The sequence below is a fragment of the Tachypleus tridentatus genome, chromosome 3 (genome assembly GCF_004210375.1).
Source record: "Tachypleus tridentatus isolate NWPU-2018 chromosome 3, ASM421037v1, whole genome shotgun sequence".
Classification (NCBI taxonomy): domain Eukaryota; kingdom Metazoa; phylum Arthropoda; class Merostomata; order Xiphosura; family Limulidae; genus Tachypleus; species Tachypleus tridentatus.
This window is the reverse complement of record NC_134827.1, coordinates 79,004,143-79,030,520: the sequence shown is the minus strand read 5'-3', so window position 1 is coordinate 79,030,520 and position 26,378 is coordinate 79,004,143. Positions and strand designations below refer to the sequence as shown.

Here is a 26,378-nt window from a genome sequence, read left to right as displayed (position 1 = left end):
ATTTATCTACGAACGGTGGTATTAACACCATAACGCTGCTACAACTAAAAGGATGAGCATATTCGACAAGACGTTTCGATACTGCGACTATCAAGCCGAGGCCCGGCATAGCCAGGTGGGTTCAAGCGTTCGACTCGCAATCTAAGGGTCACGGGTTCGAATCCCCGTCAAACCAAACATGCTCGCCCTTTCAGCCGTGGGGGCGTTATAATGTGACGGTCAATCCCACTATTCGTTGGTAAACGAGTAGCCCAAGAGTTGGCGGTGGGTGGTAATGACTAGCTGCCTTCCCTCTAGTCTTACACTGCTAAATTAGGGACGGCTAGCACAGATAGTCCTCGAGTAGCTTTGTGCGAAATTCAAAAACAAACAAACAAACAAAAGCACAGATAGCCCTCGAGTAGCTTTGTGCGAAATTCAAAAAACAAACAAACTATCAAGCCGTGCTTCCATTCTTTAGTAGTCCCCCTCTCAGTTGCACAGCGGCATGTCTGCGGACTCACACTGCTAGAAACCGGGTTTCGATATCTGTGGTGGACAAAGCACAAATATTTCATTGTGTAGCTTTGATTTTAATTCAAAACAAGCAAACCCTACAGTAAAACACCATTAAGTAGTTAATGGCTACTACGAGTATAACCATCCAGTGGTTAAAGGCTACTAGAGTTAACCATCCAGTGGTTAATGGCTACTACGAGTATAAACATCCAGTGGTTAAAGGCTACTAGAGTTAACCATTCAGTGGTTAATGGCTACTAGAGTGAACCATTCAGTGATTAATGGCTACTAGAGTAAACCATTCAGTGATTAATGGCTACTACAAATATAACCATCCAATGATTAATGGCTACTGCGAGTATAACCATCCAGTGGCTAAAACTCAGGTTTATTCTAGTATATATATATATATATATATAAAAGATCTTAAGAGAAATCTAACTTTATAATAGAATTACTGAAGTTGGTCTAGGTTTATAAATTAAATGCTCTCGTTACTGAGTTGGACTGCATTTAGTGTCCTGAACGTACTTAACTTGTCAATAAAGTGCTTATTTCGGCTTCATATACTAAATTGAAGTTTTCAAATATGCATTGATACTGGTTGCAGAGAAATAAATAAATAAATAAATATAAATCGATTCTGGATCGATGTACTTTAACTTGTTATTTATTAATCAGGGATCATTCACTCTGTAGAGTCTATACAGTTCTATAGGAAACTTTGTGTTCTGCTGGCTTTACACTAGCTGGATATATCGATTCCAACTGCATTAGTCTCCTCACACTTTTTTCTTTGGGGGGTGTACGGTAGAGAAGACAAGATGGGATTTTAATTTTATTAGTATATTTATGACATAAAACAGAAGTTCTAAACTTCCGGTGTTTCTCGTAAGATATTTTTATTGTTTTTGTTTAAGGTTGTATAAAATATATATTGACGTATTTATTGAATTTCTACTCAAGATATCTTATTGACAAGATGGAAGGAAGTTTATTAGTACGAACTTGCGCGCGACTATAAAATAACTTGAGCTGAAAGTTAAAGATAGTTATGAAATCAATTTACGATCTATTTTGTATGTGATTGGTGAAACTCTTATTTAATTTTGAAATAATCAATGTTGAGTGGTACGAAGGGAAGATTTTACTGTATATTTAATTATTAAATTACGAATTTAATTTTATTTCTTTCACAAAATATCACAGTATTCTTTTTGTAGTTGTGGATGAACACATATTTACTAGTGTCACATAATTCTTCATCTATATTGAAATGTTTAACATTTGGCACGTTTCAAAATTGTCATTAACTGCAGTATTCTGAGGTTCGCTGTTTTGACTACAAGGATTTCGGTTAGCCCAAGAGATGGCGGTGGGTGGTTATGAGTAGCTGCCTTCCCTCTAGTCTTACACTGCTAAATTAGTGACGGCTAGCAAAGATAGCCCTCGAGTAGCTTTGCGCGAAATTCAAAACAAACCAAACAAACTTATTATTGTGTCCTCTCACTTATCGATCTCAGTACCCTGAAGCAGCGTGTTTCTTCGATGCATGCCTCATGTTCTTCAGTGTGTGTCAGTGAATGCTGCTGTTTACTTTATGTTCAGGTTCATAGCTATTCCTAGTTATTATGTCAGGACAAGGAAAGGAGAGAAAGTTGGCTCTGAATGTCGTGTTTTCAAAGAACACTGGAGTGTGAACTACTTCGTTATTGAATCACGTAACAAAGCGTTATGCTTAGAGAATATCGCAGTGCTAAAAGAATACAACAGTTGTAAATATTACCAAACCAAGCACTCATCAAACTATTCTCAGTTCATGGGAAAACTACGGTCAGACAAATTCGAAACCTTGAAACATAATTTATCGTCACAACAGTTGTATTTAAGAGAAAGAAAGCTACAACAAGAGCAAATTTCGAGTGGCACATCTGTTAGCCAAGCGAGGAAAACAATTTAGTAATAGTGAGCTAATTAGATTATGTATGATAGAAGCAGTTAAAGAAATTTGCCCAGAAAATGTAGACTTATTTAAGACTATAGGCCTTTCGGCGAATACAGTTGCTCGTAGAGTCGAGGACATTGGAAGCAATACTGTGTCTCAGCTGAAAGACAAGACCAAAGAGTTCGAGTGTTTTTTCCATCGCGCTTGACGGGCCAACAGATGTGTCTGATGCTTCACGGTTACTGTTGTTTACTCGCGGAGTCAATATAAATTGAATAAGTGATTGAATGATTAGCTTCTGTGGACAGAATGTATGGAACAACCACAGGTGGGGACACTTTCAAAAAGGTTGAAAAATCACTAACTCAGTAAACCTGGAATGGAAACGGCTGAAGTGAGTTACAACAGATGATGGTAAAAATATGTGTGGTGCAGGAAAAGATTTAGTTGGCCAAATTTACAAAGATGTTGAAAATGCGGGTTGTTCCAAGCCTATGGTTCTTCACTGCATTATTCATCAGCAGGCACTGTATGTAAAATATCTGGATCTGTTATGTGTCATGGAACAAGTAGTTTCAACAGTTTCTCTCTCATGGACTCAATCATCGTCAATTCCGTGACTTTTGGCGAAAATAGAAGCAACATATCCCGACTTGTCCTACCACACTTCAGTTCGATGGCTTAGCTATGGGAAGGTTATGTCGCGATTTTTTGAGCTTACAACTCATATTGAAATTTTTTAAATGAAAAACAGCCCTCAACCGTTACTCACAAACAGGGAAATAGCTTTCCACAAAATAGCTTTGGAAATTAGCTTTTTCTGTAGACTTGACCATGTGCCTGAATGAATCCAATCTTATATTACATTGCGAAACTGCACTTATTTACGATATGCACACCGAGGTGAATGTATTTCGGTAAAAAATAATTCTTTTTTTAATCCCAATTGATGAAGAATTGCTTCACACACTTTCCATGTTGTGAAAAGTTCAAACAAGAAGCGGGATCCCCATTCCCACGCAGGTTTGCACAAGATATTCTTTCTGACCTGAGACTACGGTTCAAGAAGCGATTATTCTTATCTTGATGGAAGTGCAACAGAAATAAAGATCTTCCAAAACTCATTTGATTGTGTTATTGATGAACTGCCACTTGAAGTTCAAATCAAAGTGACTGATCTGCAATCTAACGACATGTTGAAGGACAAATACACAGAAGGGAAACTGATAGAGTTCTATAAATGCCTTCCAAGTGATTAATATATTCATTTAAAAACTTTGATCGTGGATTCAGTTCAGTTTTTGACACTACCTATTTCTGTGAAAAGACATTTTCAAAGATGAGGTACGTAAAATCTAGTTATAGATCAACCATATCTGATGAGCATTTGCAATCACTTTCGATGATAGTGAGCACTAACTTTGAACCTCAATTAAGTGTAAGTTTGTCAGCAAAGCAACAGTTTCATGCTTCTCACTAATGATAAAGAAAACGATTGTGCATCATAAATATTTTCAATATGCGCTCTTATGAGTGATGTATTCTGATCATGTATGGATCCCTACTGAATTTTACCATGACCCCTTTGGCCTGCAAAGCCTAAAGAGATCTACCTCTTGGCCCTTGTCCAAAAATGTTTGGTGACCCCTGGACTAGACAAAAGACAGTTTGTGAATACCACCCACCATAATCTCTAGGACTACTCTTTTCACCATCGAATAGAGGAATTAACTGATACATTATAACGCCAATACGACTGAATGGACGAGCATGTTTTTTGTGCTATGGATTCGATTATTTTGCACGCACGATGAATTAAAGTAAAAGCTACTAAATGACTTGTTACTGTAAATTTCACATTTAAAGTCACCTTCAAAATTATGAATTGCTGTATCTATAAAAGTGGGTTCAATACTGTTATTTTTATAACTCACCCACCTAGAATTTTCTTAACATAGTTAAGATTATAAAATATGGTAAAAGTGTCATTTTTTCATCGTGAGTAATACAATCATTTAAAAGGCTGAGCGTTATTTCAAGGCTTATATACCTAAAAACAGAGTTTCGATACACATAGCGAGAACAGCACAGGTGACCCTTTTAAAAATATATATATTTCTTCATATATTTTAGTTCTTGGAAACAAAAAAAATACTTTGCCCCAAGAAAGATCCTCTCTAAATCCCATAGCTAAATCATCAGTCAAAACATGTTTCTTTAATTTAAAAATTAAAACTTGGGCAGGAAATTAATTTATTATAAAAACCGTTATTTGTTAGATATTTTAAAATTGTCTAACAATATGTATTCATTATTGATACATTTTCTCAGACTGCAAATCAACTGCTAATGCATGATTATAACCTTAGAAACTCATAATCTGAATCCCAGTCACACCAAACATGCTCGCCCTTTCAGCTGTAGGAGCGTTATAAAGTAACGGTCAATCCCACTATTAGTTGGCAAAAAAGTAGCCCAAGAGTTGGTGGTGGGTGGTGATGACTAGCTGCCTTCCCTCTTGTCTTACACTGCTAAATTAGGGATGGCTAACGCGGATAGCCCTCGTGTAGCTTTGCGCGAAATTTAAAACAAACAATCTTTATAACCTTAGAAAATTATAATCTGAGACTACATCCATTTTTATTACTTTAGGAAGCCTATAACAAATTAGTGGATCACTTCCTGTGGCTGAGGTAGTAAATTACATTTTTCAATTTCAGTAAATATCTTTAGTTAATCTAATGGTAATGGGAACTTGATCAAATTGATCAAGTTTAGTTAAGTCAATCAAGATGTTCTTTGCTATACCCAGGAGTCCGATTCATTTTTTTTTGTCAGGATTACTTTTAGAAATCTTTCAGTTATTCACACACTCTTTGTTAACCAGATGATGACCTAAGAAAGTCGGAACGTTGTTCTGTACTTTATTTAATTAAAGGTTTAATACCCATACCAACAGTCTTTAGAAAACATTTAAATCTTTAAATTAATACATTTGATTAAACTGTTACCTAAATTGTACAATAATTGAAGATTTTGTGTGTTTATAACACCGTGACTACATTACATTTCTAAACTGGTGACTTGTTAACCTCAATGATTTGAAGACCTCTGTAGACTAACGAATTAAGAATTTATGTAAACATTTATTTTGTTTCATTTCAAACTTTTGTAGTTGTCTTTGAAATTTATAATATTGGCTAGATTGATAAAACTGACTTACAGAAACTTGAAATTCCAAAATATTGATAATAACTTTAAAGGACTACATTCACTTATCTAAGCCCCAGCACGATCAGGTGGTTAAGGCGCTCGACTCGTTATTCAAGGGTGGCGGGTTCAAATCCCCGTCGTATCAAACATGATCGCCCTTTCAGCCCTGGGAGCGTTATAATGTGACGGTAAATCCCACTATTCGTTGGTAAAAGAGTAGCCCTAGAGTTGGCGGTGGGTGGTGATGACTAGGGACGGCTAGCGCAGATAGTCCTCGTGTAACTTTGCCCGAAATTACAAAACAAACATTTATCTCAAAAGAAAAATGTACATGCAACATACTTTTAGGACATTAATATTAGAGTTTTTCATCCTGAATTAAATAAATGTATTTCTACTTTAATGCCTTATAATTATTTTATTAATTTAAACCCAAATAATTTGGAGTAGCCTTCTGTTCCTGTTGTCAGCCAAGAGTGGTTAATTTCGTCTAGAATTTTCGTTTTAATGACTGCTGAGATCGAATTTGAAATTTTCAGTTCATACATATAACTGGAACTTTGAAACGACCTGTAGTGGTTATGTCGAAGTTAAAATAATAATAATATGTTTCTAGTTGTTGCAGTATTCAAACCAAATAGTTTAAGTGTCTGTTTTTTACCAATTTTTGTTATGAAAATGATTTAGTAAAGTTAGTTGTTAACGAAATATGTAGATAATTACCTTTGAATCTCTTTTATTCTTCCTAATTATCATATATATTTATCTGTCAACTTTTGTTTATCATATAAATTAAAACCTTTATAATGTTTCCACCACCAGATATTTCGGTTTGGAAAGTGTAGTCACAACACAAATGCATCAGTGGGATATAGTGCCGATGCAGAAAGTTGTTAAATGCAAAGCTGTACGATGTGTTATATGTTTTGCGCACATGGTAGGGATCGAAACCAATATTTTAGCGTTATAATCCCTCAAGCTTAACGGTGAGGTACTGAGTTGTAAATGCGGGAAGCATTCTTAAACTGTAAGTTGGTCAGTTTTACAATGTGTTATCTGTGTTGGGTCCATGGGGAGGATCGAGCCCAAATAGCTGTGAATTAATAAAGGCCTCAAGGGGAATAGTTGTTTTATAATTTCGATTTAAAAGAGTGGATATTTTTTTTCCATGTCTATAAACTGTTCTATTCTTAAACACAATGTCAAATATTTTCATTATTTTTCACTATAGTTACAAGAAAGAAGACACGAGTTGTAGTCAACCAGTCACTGAAAGAAAAGGACCTTTATACAATTACTCCACGCCGCTACGAGGGTATGGTGCAATTGGGTGAATAACATAATTCTTTTATCTCTCCTTTTTTTTTTTTAACTTGAAGACTGCCAAGCATAGTTTTGCATTTTTATAATTTTAACTCCTCTCTCTTCATAAATTGTATTATGTCCTGTTTTTGCAGAGTTAGAATCTTGGCTTTACTAATGATAAGCACTCATATAATCATTCGTGTCTCATTCGTGATGACGAGAAACACACTTGAAGTAAAAATGTATCTCAATTCAATATATAAGTCAAGGAAAAGAATTAGATGATAGTCATTTTTTGCAACTTTAATATAAATAGATAACTACAACACATGAGGCTTATCAAGACCTCGTGGAATTTGTCCCCCCCACACCATTTCTTTTAAGATTTTGTAAATAAAGTAATGAAGTGACACAATTACAAATAAACAGAAGTACACATTTTTATTTAATTCAATGAATAGAAAATAGAATTACAACAAATAGCATCTTTGGAACGTTACATTAGTTATTAGTACGAGTAGATATCGCTACACTGAAACAATTAATGCGTGCATTTGACTTTTACTAGTCAGATTGTTTATTATCGCTGGTACATTTATGTTCCACTTTCATTTTAAAATTGCTGTAATTAATAAACTATTCACTTCATAATCAGTTCATAATTACAAGCTATTTTTTTTAATTTTCTATTTTATTGACACAGTACTGACCCCCACCCACACTAGCACAGCGGTATGTCTGTGGTCCTGTACCGCTAGAAACCAGATTTCAAGATCCGTGTTGGTTGGAGCGTAAACAGCCCTTTGTGTAGCTTTGTCCTTAATAATAAACAACAACAACATAGCCCTGTAGCCCGGCATGACCAGCTGGTTAAGACACTCGACTCGTAATCTTATAGTCGCGGGTTCGAATCCCCGTTCCACCAAACATGCTCGCCCTATCGGCGTTATAAGATGACGGTCAATCCCACTATTAATTGGTAAAAGAGTAGCCCAAGAGTTGGCGGTGGATGGTGATGACTAGGTACCTTCCCTCCAGTCTTACACTGCTATATTAGGGACGGCTAGCGCAGATAGCCCTCGAGTAGCTTTGTGCGAAATTAAAAACAAACAAACATAGTCCAATAACGATATTTATAATAACACACGCATGTGTATTTTTTTATTATAACAAAGCTACATCGAGCTATCTTTTATGTTCATCGAGGGAATCGAACCCCTAATTTTAGCGTATAATTCAGAAGATTTACCGCTGTCCCACCGTCAAACAACCTGGAGTTTATACTGGTGTTCTTGTGTTAAAGTAAGCATTTCAGATTATAGGGGGATCAAAATAAAAACATCTTTGTCGATGACAAATTTCCTTCTATCACAATCGATCTACTTGCTGGTGCACTAACTGATTTTTTACCAGTTACAAAGTGGAACTGTCCCCCTCCTTTGTCTTCTGGTATTTGGATTTTAAAAGAGGCATTTCGAATGAAGAGTTTGAACATTTCAGGCTGTGGTCAAATGAGAAAATGTACGTTGAAGAACAACATACGTCGCCATGTCTAAGATACCTACCAGTTTGAAGAATGTCAATAAATCATCTGTGCATGATTATGTATTCTATTGGTTGGTACATTCCTGGAAATATTACAAAGTCTTTTCAGAATGAGATATTGAAAATGGTGAACAGTTACTAGTATTTTTTTTTTTACTTTATTTATTTGGGATTGCAAATGCATTCAAACATCTGACACAAGATATTCAGCCTAACATTTCGAATGATGATGTAAATTGACAGGTCCATAACCATATGATTGCCTCATCACTGGATCAGATGGACTTTGACTTTCCTTTCTTCATAAAGTGGACAAATCTAACAAATATGGACACGGGAAATTGGGTTCCAAATCACTTTGTGTTGTATTTTCTCCGTGGTTTGATCCGTGAAAATGAGAAGCCAAGTGCAAAGACAACTGAAAACAAATGTATCCAGTAATACTCCAAATGTCTCTGAAACTGCACATAAAAGAAAAATAACATTTGCAAAAACACAACAAAAAAACCAAAAGTTCAAGATACCACATCACGGACTTCTCGGGTCGGTTAGAAGTGAGTTCACGAACTTACATTGGTAAAATCCGGGATTCCATTCCTCGTAGTGGACAGAACAAATAATCCAACGTTGCTTTGAACTAATTATTTGTTTGTTTTCAAATTTCACGCAAAGCTACACGAAGGCTATCTGCGCTAACCGTCTCTCATATAGCAGTGTAAGACTAGAGGGAAGGCAGCTAGTCATTACCACTGCTCACCAACTCTTAGTCTGCTCTTTTACCAAGGAATAATGGTACTGACCATAACATTATAACTTCCCCAAGGCTAAGATGCCAAGGGTGTTTAGTGTGACAGGGATTGGAATCCCCTAACCCCCTTCCCATGCCGGTCCAGATCGTTAGAGAGACATATTTGTTTTAATGCATTCAATTCTTTATACAGGTTTCTTATTCTTTGTTTTTAATGCGTTGTGAATCCAGATCCAGATACCGTAATCACAGAAGACTAGACATGAGAAGATTCTAAAATAGCAGCTTAAAGTATATTATCATCTTTGGTAACATCTTCGTATCTGATAACATTCGTATGTGTATGAATCACCTTGACGTTGAAAATCCTCTACCATCAAAGTTACTCAAGAGTCCCCTCATGGCAGAACAGTATGTCTGCGGACTGACACCGCTAGAAACCAAATTTCGATGCCTCTACACAGAGAGCTCTTTGTGTAGCTTTATGCTTAATTTCAAAATAAACAATACTCGAGAAAGGCATAGAGATTGTTGTGCATACCTTATGATATATTAATAGGTGGAAATAATTCACATCGTGCGTTAGGAAGTTGACAAGGAGTCTTAGAAATAGTATAATAGTGCCAGATCTCTCGTAGTAAAGTTGGACATAGACTTTTCTTTCTCCATAGCGTGTGGATGTCAGAAACACTCCATCACAGACGCATTACTCACGATTTATCGCCTTATCATTGGTCGATTACTTGGCATAGAAATTTTATTTTTATTTAATAATAAAGATCACTTAGATTTTGCCTTTTTTTTCTCTTTTACTGCTAACATTGTTTCTGTTGAAGATTTGAGCACATTGGTATCAGTTGATGTTTTGGGAATGGTCCCTTTGACTTGGATGTAGAGTTGAGAGAATGGAAGCGTACTGGTGACTAGCTGTTACAAAAGTGGTGATGCTTCCAAAAACGATCTTTGTTGGTGTATTCAAGATCACAACTGAAGACATGAAGACAATTACTTCATCTTTCCAGTATTCAGTGTTGAACCATTTTCTGGTCTTCGTCGTATCAAAACGTGTCTGCACAACATAGTGAACGAAGACAATTACACAGAAAATTGTAAAAACCCTCATCAAAGGTAACACTCGTGAGGATTTTCATTCGTGCATCATATTTAAATGATGATGAATCCCGATATTTGAAAGATAAACAGATTGTAACTTTTTTGCATCTATGGTTAAAATATAGAGTCTTCACTTAATGTTCTTTAAAAAAACAACGACAATACACACACAAATACATTTATATTACTGTTCAATAAGCGTTTGTTTGTTTGTTTTGAATTTTCGCGCAAAGCTACATGAGGGCTATCTGTGCTAGCCGTCCTTAATTTAGCAGTGTAAGACTAGAGGGAGGCAGGTAGTCATAACCACCCACCGCCAACTCTTGGGCTACTCTTTTACCAACGAATAATGGAATTGATTGTCACATTATAACACCCTCACGGCTGGGAGGGCGAGCATGTTTGGTGTGACGGGTCTTCAAACCCGCGACCCTCTAATTGCAAGTCCAGCGCTCTAACTACCTGGCCATGCGTGGCCTGTTTAGTGAAACAATATTTAAGTTTCGTTTTTCTTTTGTTTATTGTTTTGGGCTCCCCACCCCGATAAAAAATCCATGATTCGCCAATAAACTTCGTATATATATGTATATATAAAAATCAAGAATCGTCGTATTTCACTTTACTTTTAAGTGCGTGTGTATTTATTTTCGTATTTATCTTCTGATTACTTAAAATAAAAGTCCGTAATCAATACTCTTCAATTTTATTTTATAGACGGAAATACTTGTGTTTCTTAAGTAATGTAATTCTATTTTTCATGCGCAATAAAAGCAGGTTTTAACTGTTTGTTCGTAACTAAGCACAAAACTACACAATAGACTACTTATGCTCGGCCCACCACAGGTATCTAAATCCGGTTTCTAGCGTTGTAAGTCCACAGATGTACCGCTTTGCCATTGACAGGGGAGCTTACATTTTAGGTGCCACAGATGTTTATGTCTTTTACTTTTCAACAGACAGTCCATTTTGTAGCCTTGTGCTTAACTTCAAACTAACTAGAAAACATAAATGGTATCTCTGAGTTACGAATGGTTGGATTAATATGTGTTCTAATTGTCCCTTTAACGGAATCTCAAAGTAATGTACTTCTCTGTAACCGTCTTTTATGGTACGTTCCATTAATAAGAGCTAGGTATAGCCTATTGGTTAGCATACCGAGCTGCAAATCGAAATATCCAAGGTTCGAGCCGTGATATACCGTTGAACACACTTCGCACTTTCAACCGTAGGATGTGTTATAATAATCAATAACGGTGCTTGGTTAAGTGTCGTGTCATAGACTGCTGATTAGTTATCCGTTTCTCTCTCCCCAGTCAAAATTCCATTCTTGGAATGACTAAGCCTGAAACTTAGGAGTCTCGAAATCTGGTTGCTTGGCTTATGTGTCAGGTGTAATGCTGTTCAGGCTGAGATTGGCAAATACTGCCTGGCATCTATTCTGTAACTTCGGAAGGCCGGTTCTCACATTTCATGTAATTCTGAAATTGTATATATTGACACACTTTAATGTGAGTTTAATCTCCTAAAAGGGCTTAATTTTTTTTTTGTAACAAAAAGTACGATACCATAATTATATATATATACATACATATCCCATTACATTAATTAAAATGCTCTCAGACTTCCGAGCTGATGAGTAATGTAATCCAATGTAAACACTCGATCTTAAGAACATGTCACATAATGACGGCCCAAGTGTCACTAAAAGGAACATTTTATGATTTTAAATGCTGGTAAAATAAGGTCGACATATAAACATTAAACTTATGCTGGCTCTTTACTTTTTCTACTCATTTACTTTTTTTGATCATCGGCATTTTAATTTTAAGAGCATCAATTTTATTTTTGAAAATTAGAGGTTTGTTTTGTTTTGAATTTCACACAAAGCTACACGAGGGCTATCTGCGCTAGCCTTCCCTAATTTACCAGTGTAAGGCTAGAGAGAAGGTAGCTAGTCATCACCACAAACTCTTGGGCTACTCTTTTACCAACGAATAGTGGGATTGATCGTCTCATTATAACGCCCCCATGGCTGAAAGGGCGAGCATGTTTGGTGTGACGGAGATTCGAACCCGAGACCCTCGAATTACGAGTTGAGTGCTTTAATCACCTGGACATGCCGGGGCCTAGAGGTTTAGCAAATGGGGTTGCAGTATTTTTCTTACATTTGTTACTGCAGATATTTTCATGTGAATATAGTGTAGTCCTGGCATGACCAGGTGGTAAGGGCACTCGACTCGTCATCTGAGGGTCGTGGATTCGAATTCCCATCACACTAACCATGCTTTCCCTTTCAGCCGTAGGGGTGTTATAGTTTGACGGTCAATCCCACTATTCGTTGGTAAAATAGTAGCCCAAGAGTTGGCGGTGGGTGGTGATGGCTAACTGCCTACTCTATAGTCTCCCACTGCTAAATTAGGGATGAATAGCGCAGATAACCCTCATGTTGCTTTGCGCGAAATTCAAAACAAACATAATGCTAAATTTTCATGCAAGTGAAGTTGTCCTAAACTGTCTTCTGATATGTCTGCAGGTTCAGCTTGTTCTGAACTGCAAGTATTTTTCACCATTTTGTGCAAAACTACGCATTGTTGTCAGTGGTTTGAAAGTGATACGCAAGAAGACAAGACGGCTGGTCAACAATATCCACTTGTTCTCTGATCAAAGAGTTGAGATTTGACCTGCACTTTTATGGTGTATCGACGGCCAAAAGGTGGGGGTTGGTGTTTTCGTGATGAGTCACGAACTTTATACCTTCATCATTAAAAGCCATTAATCAACGAACTGTGATAAATTTTTATGGCCGTCTGTGTTTTCTTATACATCAGGTTATCCGCTGTATCCACCGTGGAGAGTCGAAACCCTGTTTTTCGTTTTATACGTCCGCAAACATACCGCTGATTCACCGGAGAAACCTTTTTCTTTAATTACTACTGTATAATTGGAATAATTAATGACTTGTGTAGTAACAAAACGAAAACACATTTCGTGAGATAAAGAACCAATACCTCCCTTTAGATAGCTGTCTATAAAGAAATATCTGACTTGTTAAATGAAAAAAGAAAAGGAAAAAAAAGTCAGTTACTGGAGATTTTTATAGCTCATTTTTAAAGAAAAAACACCTTAATGTTTACATGCAACACAAAAAGATATGACTTAAGCCCCATAACTTAATACTTCTAAAAAAAGAGAAAATAGAAAAGATTGGTTACGCAATCGAAAGGTGCAGACAAACACGGCATGAACCTGATAAAGGTTAACGTTTGCGTTTAGCTATCATTCCTATATGTTATGGAACTTCAGATGAAATTGAAATTTATTCTCGTGATAAGCAACAAGATAGTAAAAGACACTTTTTATTTCCCGGATATTTCGGGTTATACATTTTTTAAGAATTTTTAATCACGAGTGAGGTGTATATTTTTAATTTCCTGAACATGGTTAGAGGGGTAGGGGAAGTAAACTGATAATAAAAGAAAATAACTGACGCATGGTCTTTGTTAATAACTTATATTGACATAGATGACGTCAGACATTATTCCCTAGTGGTGAAATCACAAACCCGTATAACGTCACAAGTAGGAGTTCACTATTAAGGACGCGTCTCCATCAAGTAACTGGTTGATTTTTTAATTTTTTTTTTCAGAAACAAGGAACGTTATCAATATACTTGGAGCACAACTATGCAAGTTTGGAATTTTCTATCACCACGAAGAAAGAGAATTTTCTTTCTGGCTTTCCATACTCTATTAGTTTCAAGTAGCAGATACGATATGAAGCTATAAAGCATTTGTATTTGTTGTTTAACCTGCCACTTGTAGAACTGTTTATCTACCAACGTGTCAGTGAAAAGGTTAGCATTAAAATGTAGGTGGTATCTAAATCATGAATTAAATTCGTAAGAAGTTCAATATAATTATAAATCACGGAAAACAGGTAATCATGATGCCTTTCTGAAAGTTTTCTAAACTTTTGTCACTTATGTGTGTGTTTTTCTTATAGCAAAGTCGCCTCGATCTATCTACTGAGTCCACAGAGGGGAATCGAACCCCTGATTTTAACGTTGTAAATCAGTAGACATACCGCTGTACTAGTGGGGGGCGTCACCAGTTCAAATGATACTTTGTATTGACAGTTTCTGATAATAAAAGATGTATGTGTAATATAGTGAATCGAAATTTTTATTAAGTACGATGAAATTGTTTTCAAAATATTTTTTCTTTGGTATTTCTCAGTATAATTTTTATATTATGAATTTAATAATGTCATTTGTTTGCTATTTACATAGACAATACACGTTTTTGTTTGCTTGTTATTAACATAGATTATATATGCTTTAAATGCTATTTCTTATCAGTAACGGTTTGATCTACTTATCGAAAGCATACATTTTTCTTTTAATAGGAATATAACTTGAATTATATGAGTTTCGTACAGTAGTTTCAATAGTTTATAACCTACAACAGGCTAACCCATAAGGTTTGATTTGAATTTCGCGCGAAGCTACACGAAAGCTATCTGCGCTAGCCGTCCCTAATTTAGCAGTGCAAGACTAGAGGGAAGGCAGTTAGTCATCACCAACTGTTGGGCTACTCTCTTACCAACGAATAGTGGGATTGACCCTCACGTTATAACGCCCTCACGGCTGAAAGGGGGAGCATGTTTGATGTGACGGGGATTCGAACCAGCGACCCTCGGATTACGAGTCAAGTTCCTTAACCATCTGGCAATAAAGTCCATAAGGATGTGGTTAAGTAATTACTAGTGTAATTACAACGTATTTACACTTTCCGACGTAAGTGTTTCAGTTAGAATGTTTATACTTACTGCTATTCATGTGCCTAGTCTTCCACTGTTTAATAATAATGATTTATATAATTAAACAAATATATATATATATATATATACACTAATAACGTCAGGAAAACACGCAGGTTAAAACAACAACAAACATATGAAAGACAAAATGAGGAATGTACCTCTCAGGAAGAAAAGTCTAACTTTAAAATACAACACGCGGTCTATTACTTCTGTCATATATGTTTTAAACCATTAAGTAAGTTTGGATTGAATTTTGGGCAAAGCTATACGAGAGATATCCGTACAAGCCGTTCCTAATTTTGCAGTGATCGACTTGACAACAACGCTTACCGCCAACGCTTGAGCTACCCTTTTACATTACCATCAAATGGTGAGATTGAGGTACATTATAATGCCTCTAAGGCTGAAGAGACAAGGATTGTCATTGTGACAGGGATTCGAACCCGTGACCCTTAGCCAAAGTTCATTAAGTGGAGCTGTTGAATGTTACGATTTCTTGAAGGAAAGGTGTCACTGGAATTTGACTTTATTGCATGTAGTCCTCCAACAGGTCCGCGATAAGTTTAAGGACATTACAACCCTGAACTCCCATTATGCAGCTTTACGTTAAAACAAAAAAACGAGTTCTTGCAAGAAATAAATAAACTCATTAGAGAGATGCCGTGAAAATTGCTCTAGATTTCAAGAAATGTTTTGCGCGTTTTTCCACTCAAACTATTAATTCAGAAACACTTTGTTTTTCTGCTCTAGCAAACAAAACCATATAAAATGACAATCTCGAAATCGCTATTTAATTACTTAAGTAGACGGACATATTTAAGTCTATTGGTCCTAAATATTCGATATGAAAGCTAACTCAAATGATTGATAATACAAAGTGATTAGTAAATTATACTTTAAATTATTTTTATATTGTAGGGACTTATATGAACTATTTACGTATACATTATTTCCTGAAAATTGACATAAAATATGCTGAAGGTATTTAAGAGTTTTCCTCCAAAACTGGCCCGGTATTGCCAGGTGGTTAATTTGTTTTTGTTTTTTTGGAATTTCGCACAAAGCTACTCGAGGATAGCTTGGCCATGCCGGGCCCCAGGTGGTTAAGGGAGTTGAATCGTAATCTGGGGGTCGCGGGTTCGAATCCTCGTCATACCAAACAAGCTCGCACTTTCAGCCGTGTGAGCGTTATAATGTTTCGGTCAATCCCACTATTCGTTGGTAAAAGAGTAGCCCAAGAGATGGCGGTGGGTGGTGATGATTAGCTGCCTCTCCTCTAGTCTTACACTGCTAAATTAGGGAAGGCTATCGCAGATAGCCCTCGAGTAGCTTTGCGCGAAATTCAAAAAACAAACAAATCCTCCAAAGCTAGCTTAATTTCTTCTTCTTATGCCTCTTAATTCCTTGTTGAACATAGGGCGCAGCAACACCTTCCCAGCGGACGCGGTTCTGGGCGATCCTCTTCAGCTCGGCCCATGTCTTACCGGCTGCCTTCGCCTCTGCGTCGTTACTTCTGCGCCAAGTCTGTTTTGGTCGACCCACATTCCGCTTCCCTTGTGGATTCCAGTCAAGGGCCTGCCTGGTGACACTAGAAGCAGGCTTGCGAAACGTGTGGCCGATCCATTCCCATTTCCGTTTCTTGATGTCATTCTCGATTGGGGCTTGTCTGGTCCTGTCCCACAGTTGGTCGTTGGAGACAACTTCCGGCCACCTGATATTGAGGATGTTCCTGAGACATCTGTTGATAAATGTCTGGAGTTTATGGGTATTGGTCTGGGTTACCCGCCAGGTTTCTGAGCCGTAAAGTGGGACCGACTTAACGTTGGTGTTGAAGATCCGGATCTTGTTGTGGAGTGAGAGGGATATTGATCTCCAAATGGGCCGCAGAGTATTGAAGGTGTGTCGGGCTTTGTTTATTCGGCACTTGATGTCCTCATCTGTCCCCCCATCCTTGCTGACGACGCAGTCGCACTGGGTCTTGCTGGCTGTTGTTTACCCTCATGACCTCCGTCTTCCCGATGTTGATTTGGAGGCCAGTCTTCTCCGCTTCTTCTGCAACCCGGCTCAGTTTCTCCTGCGCATCTTGTTGTTTGTGGGAGAGAAGGCTGATATCGTCTGCGAAGTCCATATCTTCCAGCTGCTTCGTGAAGGTCCACTGTAAACCAGTTCTCCTACCTGCCGTGGCCTGCCGCATTATTCAGTCAACCACCAGCAGGAAGATCGTCGGCGACAGTAGACATCCTTGACGAACGCCAGTTTGCACGGAGAAGGGTTCCATTAGCTTCCCGTCATGGATGACTTGACAGGTGGCGTCTTCATACAATTGTTGGATGTTGGTGATGAACTTTGGTGGAAAGCCATAGTGTTGCATCAGTCTCCAGATGATGTTTCTTTCGACACTATCAAACGCCTTCTGAAAGTCGACGAAGACTAAGTACAGAGGGCTCTGCCATTCCAGGGACTGTTCGATGATTATGCGCAATGTGGCGATGTGGTCTGTGCACGATTTTTCTTGCCGGAAGCCTGCCTGTTCATCTCGAAGTGTCTTGTCCAGTGGCGTCTTCAGTCTCTCTAGGATGATTATTGCCAGTACTTTCCCCGGTACGGACAGCAGCATGATACCTCTCCAGTTGTTGCAGGATGACAGGTTCCCTTTCTTTGGCAGCTTCACAAGGTGGCATTTCTTCTAGTCTTCTGGGACTCTTTCTTGCTCCAAGATCTTGTATAGTAGTGGGTGCAGCATGTCAGTTGAGGTCCGGATGTCTGCCTTCAGCGCTTCAGGTGGTATACCATCGGGCCCGCTGCTTTACCTGACTTGATAGACTTGATGGCCTTGGTGATCTCATTCTTGGTAGGGAAGCCGGTGTTGATATCAAGGAGTTCAGTTGGTGGTGGGATAACCGGTGGAACAGATGGTGCTGGTCTGTTGAGTGTTTCCTTAAAGTGTTCCGCCCATCTTGCTCTCTCGTCCTCTTCTCCTATGATGGTACAGCCATTCTGGTCTTTAATGGGGCAGCTGGGTTTGCTGTTTTTCCCAGAGAGGGTCCTTGTAATCTCATACAACCTCTTCATGTTTCTTTGGCCCGCTGCAGTCTCTGCTTCTTGGGTCAGATTCTCAATAAAGTTTCTCTTGTCTTTTCCCTCACTTCTCTTCACTTCCCAATTCTTTTCCCAGTAGCGTGTTTGCAATTCCTGCTTCTCTTCTTGATCTTGAGTCTGGTTGATCTAGTCTTTCAGCTCTCTTCTCTCGGTGATCAGTGTCCATGTTTCTGTTGTCAACCACTCTTTGTATTTCCTTGTTTTTTTCCCCAGGACCGTTTGGCATGTTGTCTTCCAGGTGTTGCGCAGGCTGTGCCACTGTTCTTCTATTGTTTCTTCTGGCAGCTGGGAAAGCAGACTGAACCTGTTCCTCAATTCCAGCTTGAATTCTTCTGCTTTCCCCCTCTCTTTCAGGCTGTGCACGTTGAACTTGTGTGATGGTCTTCCTGCCCGATCATTGTGGACTCTCAGCTTGGTCTTGAGGACAGCAACAAGGAGGTGGTGGTCTGATGCTACGTCTGCTCCCCGCTTTACCCTGACATCTTGCTGGCTCCTTCTCCACTTTCGGCCGATAGTAATGTGGTCGATCTGATTCTCGGTCTTACCATCAGGGGAAATCCAGGTGGTCTTGTGGATGGTCTTATGGGGAAAGATGGTGCCTCTAATGACCAGGTCATTGAAGATGCAGAACTCCATGAAAAGTTCGCCATTCTCGTTCTGCTGTCCAGTGCCATGCCTGCCCATGATCAGTTCTCTGTTGGTATTGTCTGCTCCCACTTTTGCATTCATGTCTCCCATGAGGATCTTCAGATCTCTTTTTGGTGCTTTGTCCATGATGGCTTGGACTTGCTCATAGAAAGTCTCTTTGTCTTCCATCTCTGCAGCGTTTGTTGGAGCATAACACTGTATGATGGTGACTTTTCTGCCTTTGGAGTTAAACCTTGCTGTCAGGATCCGTGGTGATACTGGTTCCCAGGACAGCAGAGCTCGCATTGCCTCGGTGTCATCAGCACCGCTATTCCGTGTGTGTGGGGCTGGCCCTCTTCCTGTCCAGAGTAGATGATGGTGTTTACACTTGCTAATCGTGTTTTCCCAGTTCCGTTCCATCTTGTCTCGAACAGTCCAAGGATCTTCAGGTTGTACCTGTGCATTGTTCTGTTTAACCGGTCTCATATAGGGTTCTAATATTCCAGGCTAGCTTAATTTATGTGGTATTAATTATGATTTCTTAACAGAAAAGGCTTTAGTCCACAAATAAAATTAAAATTTATGTTTATGCAAATGAACACTGTTGAACAGAATTTAAATATTTTATTTTACTAGTCTCTTAGAGCTATTTGAATTTCTTCGGCAATAAACAAAAGAAAATGAATCAAAAGATAAATCTTACTCTATGCAAACTGTTACATCAGTAAAAGGTGAATATTTTCCTGGCCGATATAAGACGTTAACATTGTAATGCGTTTCGCTGACGGTAAATTTTCGGACTATTACGATTTGCCTCGTTGCTTTAATCATTTTGGAAAGTTAAAACTATCGCTATAGAGTATTAAGTTAGTCATGTGAGAAATGTTTGTTTGTCTATAGTTAAGTCCAAAGCTACATATTGGGCAATGTATGTCCTGCCCACTAAGGCTGTCGAAACCAGATTTCTAGCGTTGTAAATCCGCAGACATATTGCTGTGCCACAGTGATTAGAAACTACTTTTTTTTAATGCAAGAACAAATTTGCCAATTTAACGGTTTAAACTCCAAAGGCTGGCAAAGCATGCGAATCTAATGAGTCTAACATGTGTGGTGGAAATCTCTTAGACTCCAAGTAAAATGATCAAAGCGATACCTCAGCCTTATATACTCTTTCCATTCATAGACATAACAAGCTATTATTGTTTTAATATCATCACATATATTTCCTAAAACAGTGACGAATAAATAAAAAATGTGCATTGAATCATAGCTTATATACAATATTATTGTCTAGTGGGTCATTCACAATCGTGTTTGCCATTCCATGAATTACTTGAATAAAGAAAACTAAATTGCATTTGGTTCAAATCAAAGGAGACCGACTGCAATGCACTGGTTGCAAAAATGGTTGTTTTTCTATGCAGTGGGTGATTCCAGCTAAATAAAGCTCTCAGTTGCAATAAGTAGCCGCAGGGTTTTTTCCCGCTGGATGTTACTGTTCCTTGCCATTTTATTGAGCGCAAAGAAACAACAACAAAAAAACCGCTATTGAAGTGAACACTTTTTCACAGTTAGCACAATAAAATAATGCATCTGTATTACACTGACATGGGCCAGGTGTTTAATATACTCGAACGTCGCGGGTTCGAATCCCTGTCACACCAAACATGCTCACCCTTTCAGCCGTGAGTGCGTTATAATGTAACGGTCAATCCCACTATTCGTTGGTAAAAGAGTATCTCAAGAGTTGGTGGTGGGTGGTCTTACACTGCTAAATTAGGGATAGATAGCGCAGATAACTCTAGTGTAGCTTTGCGTGAAATTCAAAACAAACGAAACACTGACATATATATATATTTATGTATGATGAACAACAACAAATGTATACTTAAATATACACATTGTTTCATGTTCTGTTTTTCATTCATGTTTCTACCTTCAAAACATTTAATTCAATCAGTTAACGGAGAAAGTCCCTTTTTTGTTATTTTTTGTGAAATAAGATGAACTTTTTGTTCATCCATTGGCTTACAATGTGAATCCATACCAAAAATATATAAACTAAGATGACACTGAGTTGTCTCTGTTCCAATAAGCCATCATAATTAGTAGCTTTTACACTACTAAGGAAGCAAAGTTGGGTTTAAATAAGGAAAGATATATTAATATAATTTATTAACACTTATACTCAGGGGCGAAGATTTTTTACACCCGATGGGGGGGGGGATGATTTTTTCAACCACTTATGTGGACTGTTCAATTTGCAAATTGGTAATCTCTGATTACGTAAACCTGAAAGCTGTAAACATGCAGTCACAGAGTAATCTTGTTGTCACGATACTTGCATGTATACTTAGGCCTACTGACTGACTTGTTTGTTTGTTTTGGAATTTCGCACAAAGCTACTCGAGGGCTATCTGTGCTAGCCGTCCCTAATTTAGTAGTGTAAGACTAGAGGGAAGGCAGTTAGTCATCATCACCCACCGCCAACTCTTGGGCTACTCTTTTACCAACGAATAGTGGGATTGACCGTCACATTATAACGCCCCCACGGCTGGGAGGGCGAGCATGTTTGGCGCGACTCGGGCGTGAACCCGCGACCCTCAGATTACGAAGCGCACGCCTTAACGCGCTAGGCCATACCAGGCCTACTGACTGACACTTACGAACTATCGCTTAGATCGAAATATTTAGAAGCACGCCTATATTAAAGATGTACATCTCGGCTACTGAAAAAGCCTACATCTAGGCCTAATTATGTAATTCGATTGGTAAGAACACGAGAATCACAAGAACAAACACACAATTTGTAGGCCTGTGATGCAATAAAACAATTCAACAGACCAAACTGTAGGGGAGGATGATTGTATATACCATACCCCCCACCTAAAATAAAGGGGGGATGTATACCCCCAGGATCCACGCCCCTGCTTATACTTATTATTATTTTTTTATTTGGGAAATATTTGTTTTCTATGTAAAACAATAGAAAACAAATACACCATAATTTCGTTACAGTATGTTAATATTTGTTTTTCAATATGGCTGAAGGGGCATTAACACGTTTTAGAATCGCCTTTACTCTAGCAAAGGAACGATGTTTTACTTTTCAAGAAAACATAAGATGTATGTGCGTAATCTGGTTATCTAAAAACTGCTTTAAATCATTAAAATAAATTTTGAGATAACTGAACAGAACTTTCTGTTTTTCAAACTTGTTTGATATCCCTACTTAAAGAAAGGTTTAGTGTTGTTATTTTTTAAACTTCGCTGTTACATGTGCGCTTTTTTGCAAATTAAATCCTTGAGAAAATGAATAAGAAATTCTGTATTTCAAAAATTGAATCTACTGAGAACTTATCATATTTCAAATGCTTAATCTCATATTTTCTAAAAATCTTAGGTCAATAGTAACCAAAAAGACATTTCTTTCATAAAACTTAACATAATAATAAAATGAACCATAAAAATGGTAAGGGGAATCAAATTTTGACAAAATAAATAAATATATAAATAAATATTTTAATACATCTGAACAGTATAGAAAACAATTAACATGTAATTGAAATTTTAATAAATTCATAACGATTCAGAAAATTTTGATGCACTTGGAATTAACTTAAACAACAACAACAAGAAAAAGAAGTAAGGCATTATGAGATAAATACCTAATAAAATTATAGCTAAATAAGAAATATAGATTAGAAATATAAAATATAGAGAAGATGAAAAAAATTACAGTGAATAAATCAATATAAATACGCTAAAGGTGGCGGTGTTCACAGTTAAGTCACAAAATATCGATAAATCAAGCTTAGATAGTGGCACAATACATAGGCTTAAGGAAGCTATTTAATGTTATACAAACTGCCGAATTAAAGAAATAGTACTCACCATATGAATGCTTAAACTCTGACAATTTTCTTTGGAAAAGTTGTTTCGAGCAATATGAAACATAAAATAGCTCGTATGATAAACGAAGTAGTAATTAGAGAATCTCTGACTTTCTTTTTCAAGTAGTAGTAGTGAAGTCTGTATTTACTATTTTTATATTCTAATCTTTATATTGCATAAACAAGGCTCAAGTTGAAAAAGGAGTAAAAGTGACCTGAATGTTTTAGCCATTAATAGCAAGTAATGCCCGTACACATCATTTTCTTGAATGCGTTTCGCTGTAACTGCATTATATTTATTATCACTTCAACCACCCCTCTTCACCACAAACCATACTTCCTAATCCCAGCGTGAATTTTCTTCTAGACATAGGCCTGTTGGTAATACTGCTGTAGGCTTATGATTAACTGATTTATCTTCTTTCTTTTTTTTTTTTGTTGTTAAGGGACAAGTCGATAGGGACTACGCTTAGACCCTTAAGAAATCATATTTCGTGGATAAGGAAGTGCTAAAATCACTGTATTATTCCTATTGATTGATCTACACCCTAATGAACGACTGACATAACTAGGCAAGGCGGCTAAAAATAAGATTGCATGCGCGTGGCAAAACAAAAAAAAAAAAACAAAACACAACGCAATCAAAACTACCTGTAATAAACCTAGACGCTTCTCACATCAATAGAATGTGCTTTCTAGTCGAGCATCGTATAACTTTTGGCTTAAAACATTCAATCAAACTTTAAAGTTTCATAGGGCTTCTAACGAATACAAACTCAAGTATATACATACACTGTGACAGTGTAGTACCAGACGACGCATCCTGGTAAGTTGAGCACACGTACTCTTTCTTAGGGTTTGTGGGAATTTTAACGTTGTGTTGCGGTTTTGACGTTCTTTTTGGAAACAAAATCAAGTAATCATTGTTCCAAAAATATCTCTTTGATATTTCTAATTCAACTGTGGCAAGATATGTGAATTTAATATGGTGAATATGATTTTATAAATCTTTGTATGATCACAGCAGTCTCCAAGCCGCACCAAATAGAAATTCAAATTGACGCAGATATGCAGATACCTAAAATGGGATACAGGACTACTTATTGGACTAACTTTGTTCGCTTTAAAATCACTAATGGTTATTGACCAAATAAAGCGTTTCAGCTTGAGAAGTATTATCAGTAAAAGCAGACAACAGACATAAATGATATAACAACAAGTAGGTATAACTAAGTTGATCATAAACGTTCAGCTATTGCGATTTCATTTCGTGTGTTTTTTTTTACAGCAAAGCCACACGAGACTATCTGCTGAGATCAGCGAGGGACGATTTCATTTCGAGAAAATGATTTTTTTTTATAAAGCTACTAATTATTATTGGCTAGATGACGTGTTTCAGTTTGAAGTACACCTCTGATAAAAGTTGACAACAAAACATGAAAATAAAACGAATGTCGCTATAGCAAAAAGGCCTAAGTAGATCGAACATAGGCTTAAACTCAAGTAGTGGACAATTCGACTTTATTAAGAAATCGTCATCGGAAGTAGATGTATTAAAAATTTAAAATAAATGCGTAGGTAAACAGTAAAAACGATACTTTTAGGTTCAGTTGTTGTTTATAGGCCATAATTACTAAACACAGATTTTCTATGTGTTAGAAGTGACTTAAATGACATAAATCTTTTTTTTTTTCTTTTTTTTTTACAGTTCAGGCCAGTCGTCTCGTAACATGTCCACAAATTTGAGCTCTTCAACCATAGAAGATAGAAAGGTATAGACATTTGCTTTGTCTTAAATATATATGTATTTGAAAAAAAAAAGCTGAGTTACAGTATGAATTCATTCTTATATTTATGTCTACTGCCTGTAAAACCTGTTCAATCAGTTTAAACTTCTATGTTTTTTGAGCGTTTCACACATTCTTTATTTTAACAGCCTTAATTAGAAGAATTTTAACAAGACTGTTATGTTATGCCGTTTAGATTATAAATTCTAAACTTTATTAATGCCAATTTGGTTTTGAATATACCAAATTAATAATTGGAGGGTAGAAAGGTTAAACGGCAGCTTACTGTTCCGTAATGTTTTAAGTTCATTTGAAGTGAAAATTGACACTAGCTGTTGAGAAAGCAAACGTATATTGGAAATTGAGTTAATGAAGTGAAATTTGACAACTGTGTAATCTTCATTTTAACTTCCAACGTTACAGAACAGAATACCACCATTAAATATATCTGTGCATGCACATGGCAGTAGAAGCGTATTTTTATGTACCTTCGTATTCCTGACTGAGTGTGACCATTTTATATACTTTATAAAGTGTTACAGTAGCTTGATCTAATAAAACCCATCATATACTGAACATGTATTGGAATTATGTGTGTATTATTTATCCCCTGCTTTGTGTGTGCGTGTTTTTCTTATAGCAAAGCCACATTGAGCTATCTGCTGAGTCCACCGAGGAGAATCGAACCCCTGATTTTAGCATTGTAAATCCGTAAACTTGCTGCTGTATCAGCGGGGGATACCCCCTGCTTTACCACAGCTATGAAATTTCCTGCTTCATTCATAGCTCGGATAAGAATGTTGAAAATTGTCTATTTGAGTTTTATTAACAAAGAGTGACATGCTTATGGACAACTTGGGACTATTGTTTCCAAGGCTTTCCTTGCACACCCATCTATGGAAAAATTGAAAATATAAACCTCTCTACATTGCAGGAAATATTCATTTCTCCTTTCTAAACAGGTCTGGCATGGCCAAGCGCATGCGTGCGACTCGTAATCCGAGGGTCGCGGGTTCGCATCCCCGTCGCGCCAAACATGCTCGCCCTTTCAGCAGTGAGGGCGTTATAATGTGACGGTCAATCCCACTATTCGTTGGTAAAAGAGTATCCCAAGAGTTGGCGGTGGGTGGTGATGACTAGCTGCCTTCCTTCTAGTCTTACACTGCTAAATTAGGGACGGCTAGCACAGATAGCCCTCGAGTAGCTTTGTGCGAAATTAAAAAAACAAACAAACAAACAAACAAACCATTCTAAACAACTGCAAAATGTTGGACTCCTCTGTGTCCATCAGCAACTCACTTCACGAGTCAGCCACTGTTTTCGAAAAAGAAAAGTGTCTTAACTGGAGCTTGGCCTGTCTTTTCCATGTCTTAAACTTACTTCATTTTCTCTTACTATTTTGGCTCAAAGAAATAATTTTTTAATCATGATGGTCACTAGGTTATCTTGTAAACTTTATTAAGGTAATATATTTTTTGTTTGTTTCAAGTTAAGCACAAAGCTACACAATAGACTATCTGTGCTTTGCCCACCACAGGTGTCGAAACCCAGTTTTCGTGATTCAAGTTTACAGACATACCGCTCTACCACTAGGGAGCAGGTCATGTCCTACCCTTATTTTCTTAATAGAAATAAGAAATCTTAACCTGTACTCATTTACCCATAAATTTCTTTGGATTTCTTAATTTCTTTATTTTATAACCATATCCATGAATATTGTATAGTTGTTCAAGTCTTAATATTTTTGTAAATTTAAATATGTGGGAGTTATCCCTACTTTTTAT

The 26,378-nt window shown here is 37.3% G+C and overlaps 1 protein-coding gene across 1 annotated transcript in view; it reads left to right on the top strand.

Moving 5' to 3' along the window:
- Nucleotides 1-26,378, top strand: part of LOC143247285 (uncharacterized) — a 120,964-nt gene that overhangs the window by 33,644 nt on the left and 60,942 nt on the right. The window contains exons 2-3 of the mRNA XM_076495055.1: nucleotides 6,888-6,986; nucleotides 24,516-24,579. Of these exons, the coding sequence (XP_076351170.1) occupies nucleotides 6,888-6,986; nucleotides 24,516-24,579 (163 nt within the window). The remainder of the gene's footprint in view (nucleotides 1-6,887; nucleotides 6,987-24,515; nucleotides 24,580-26,378) is intronic.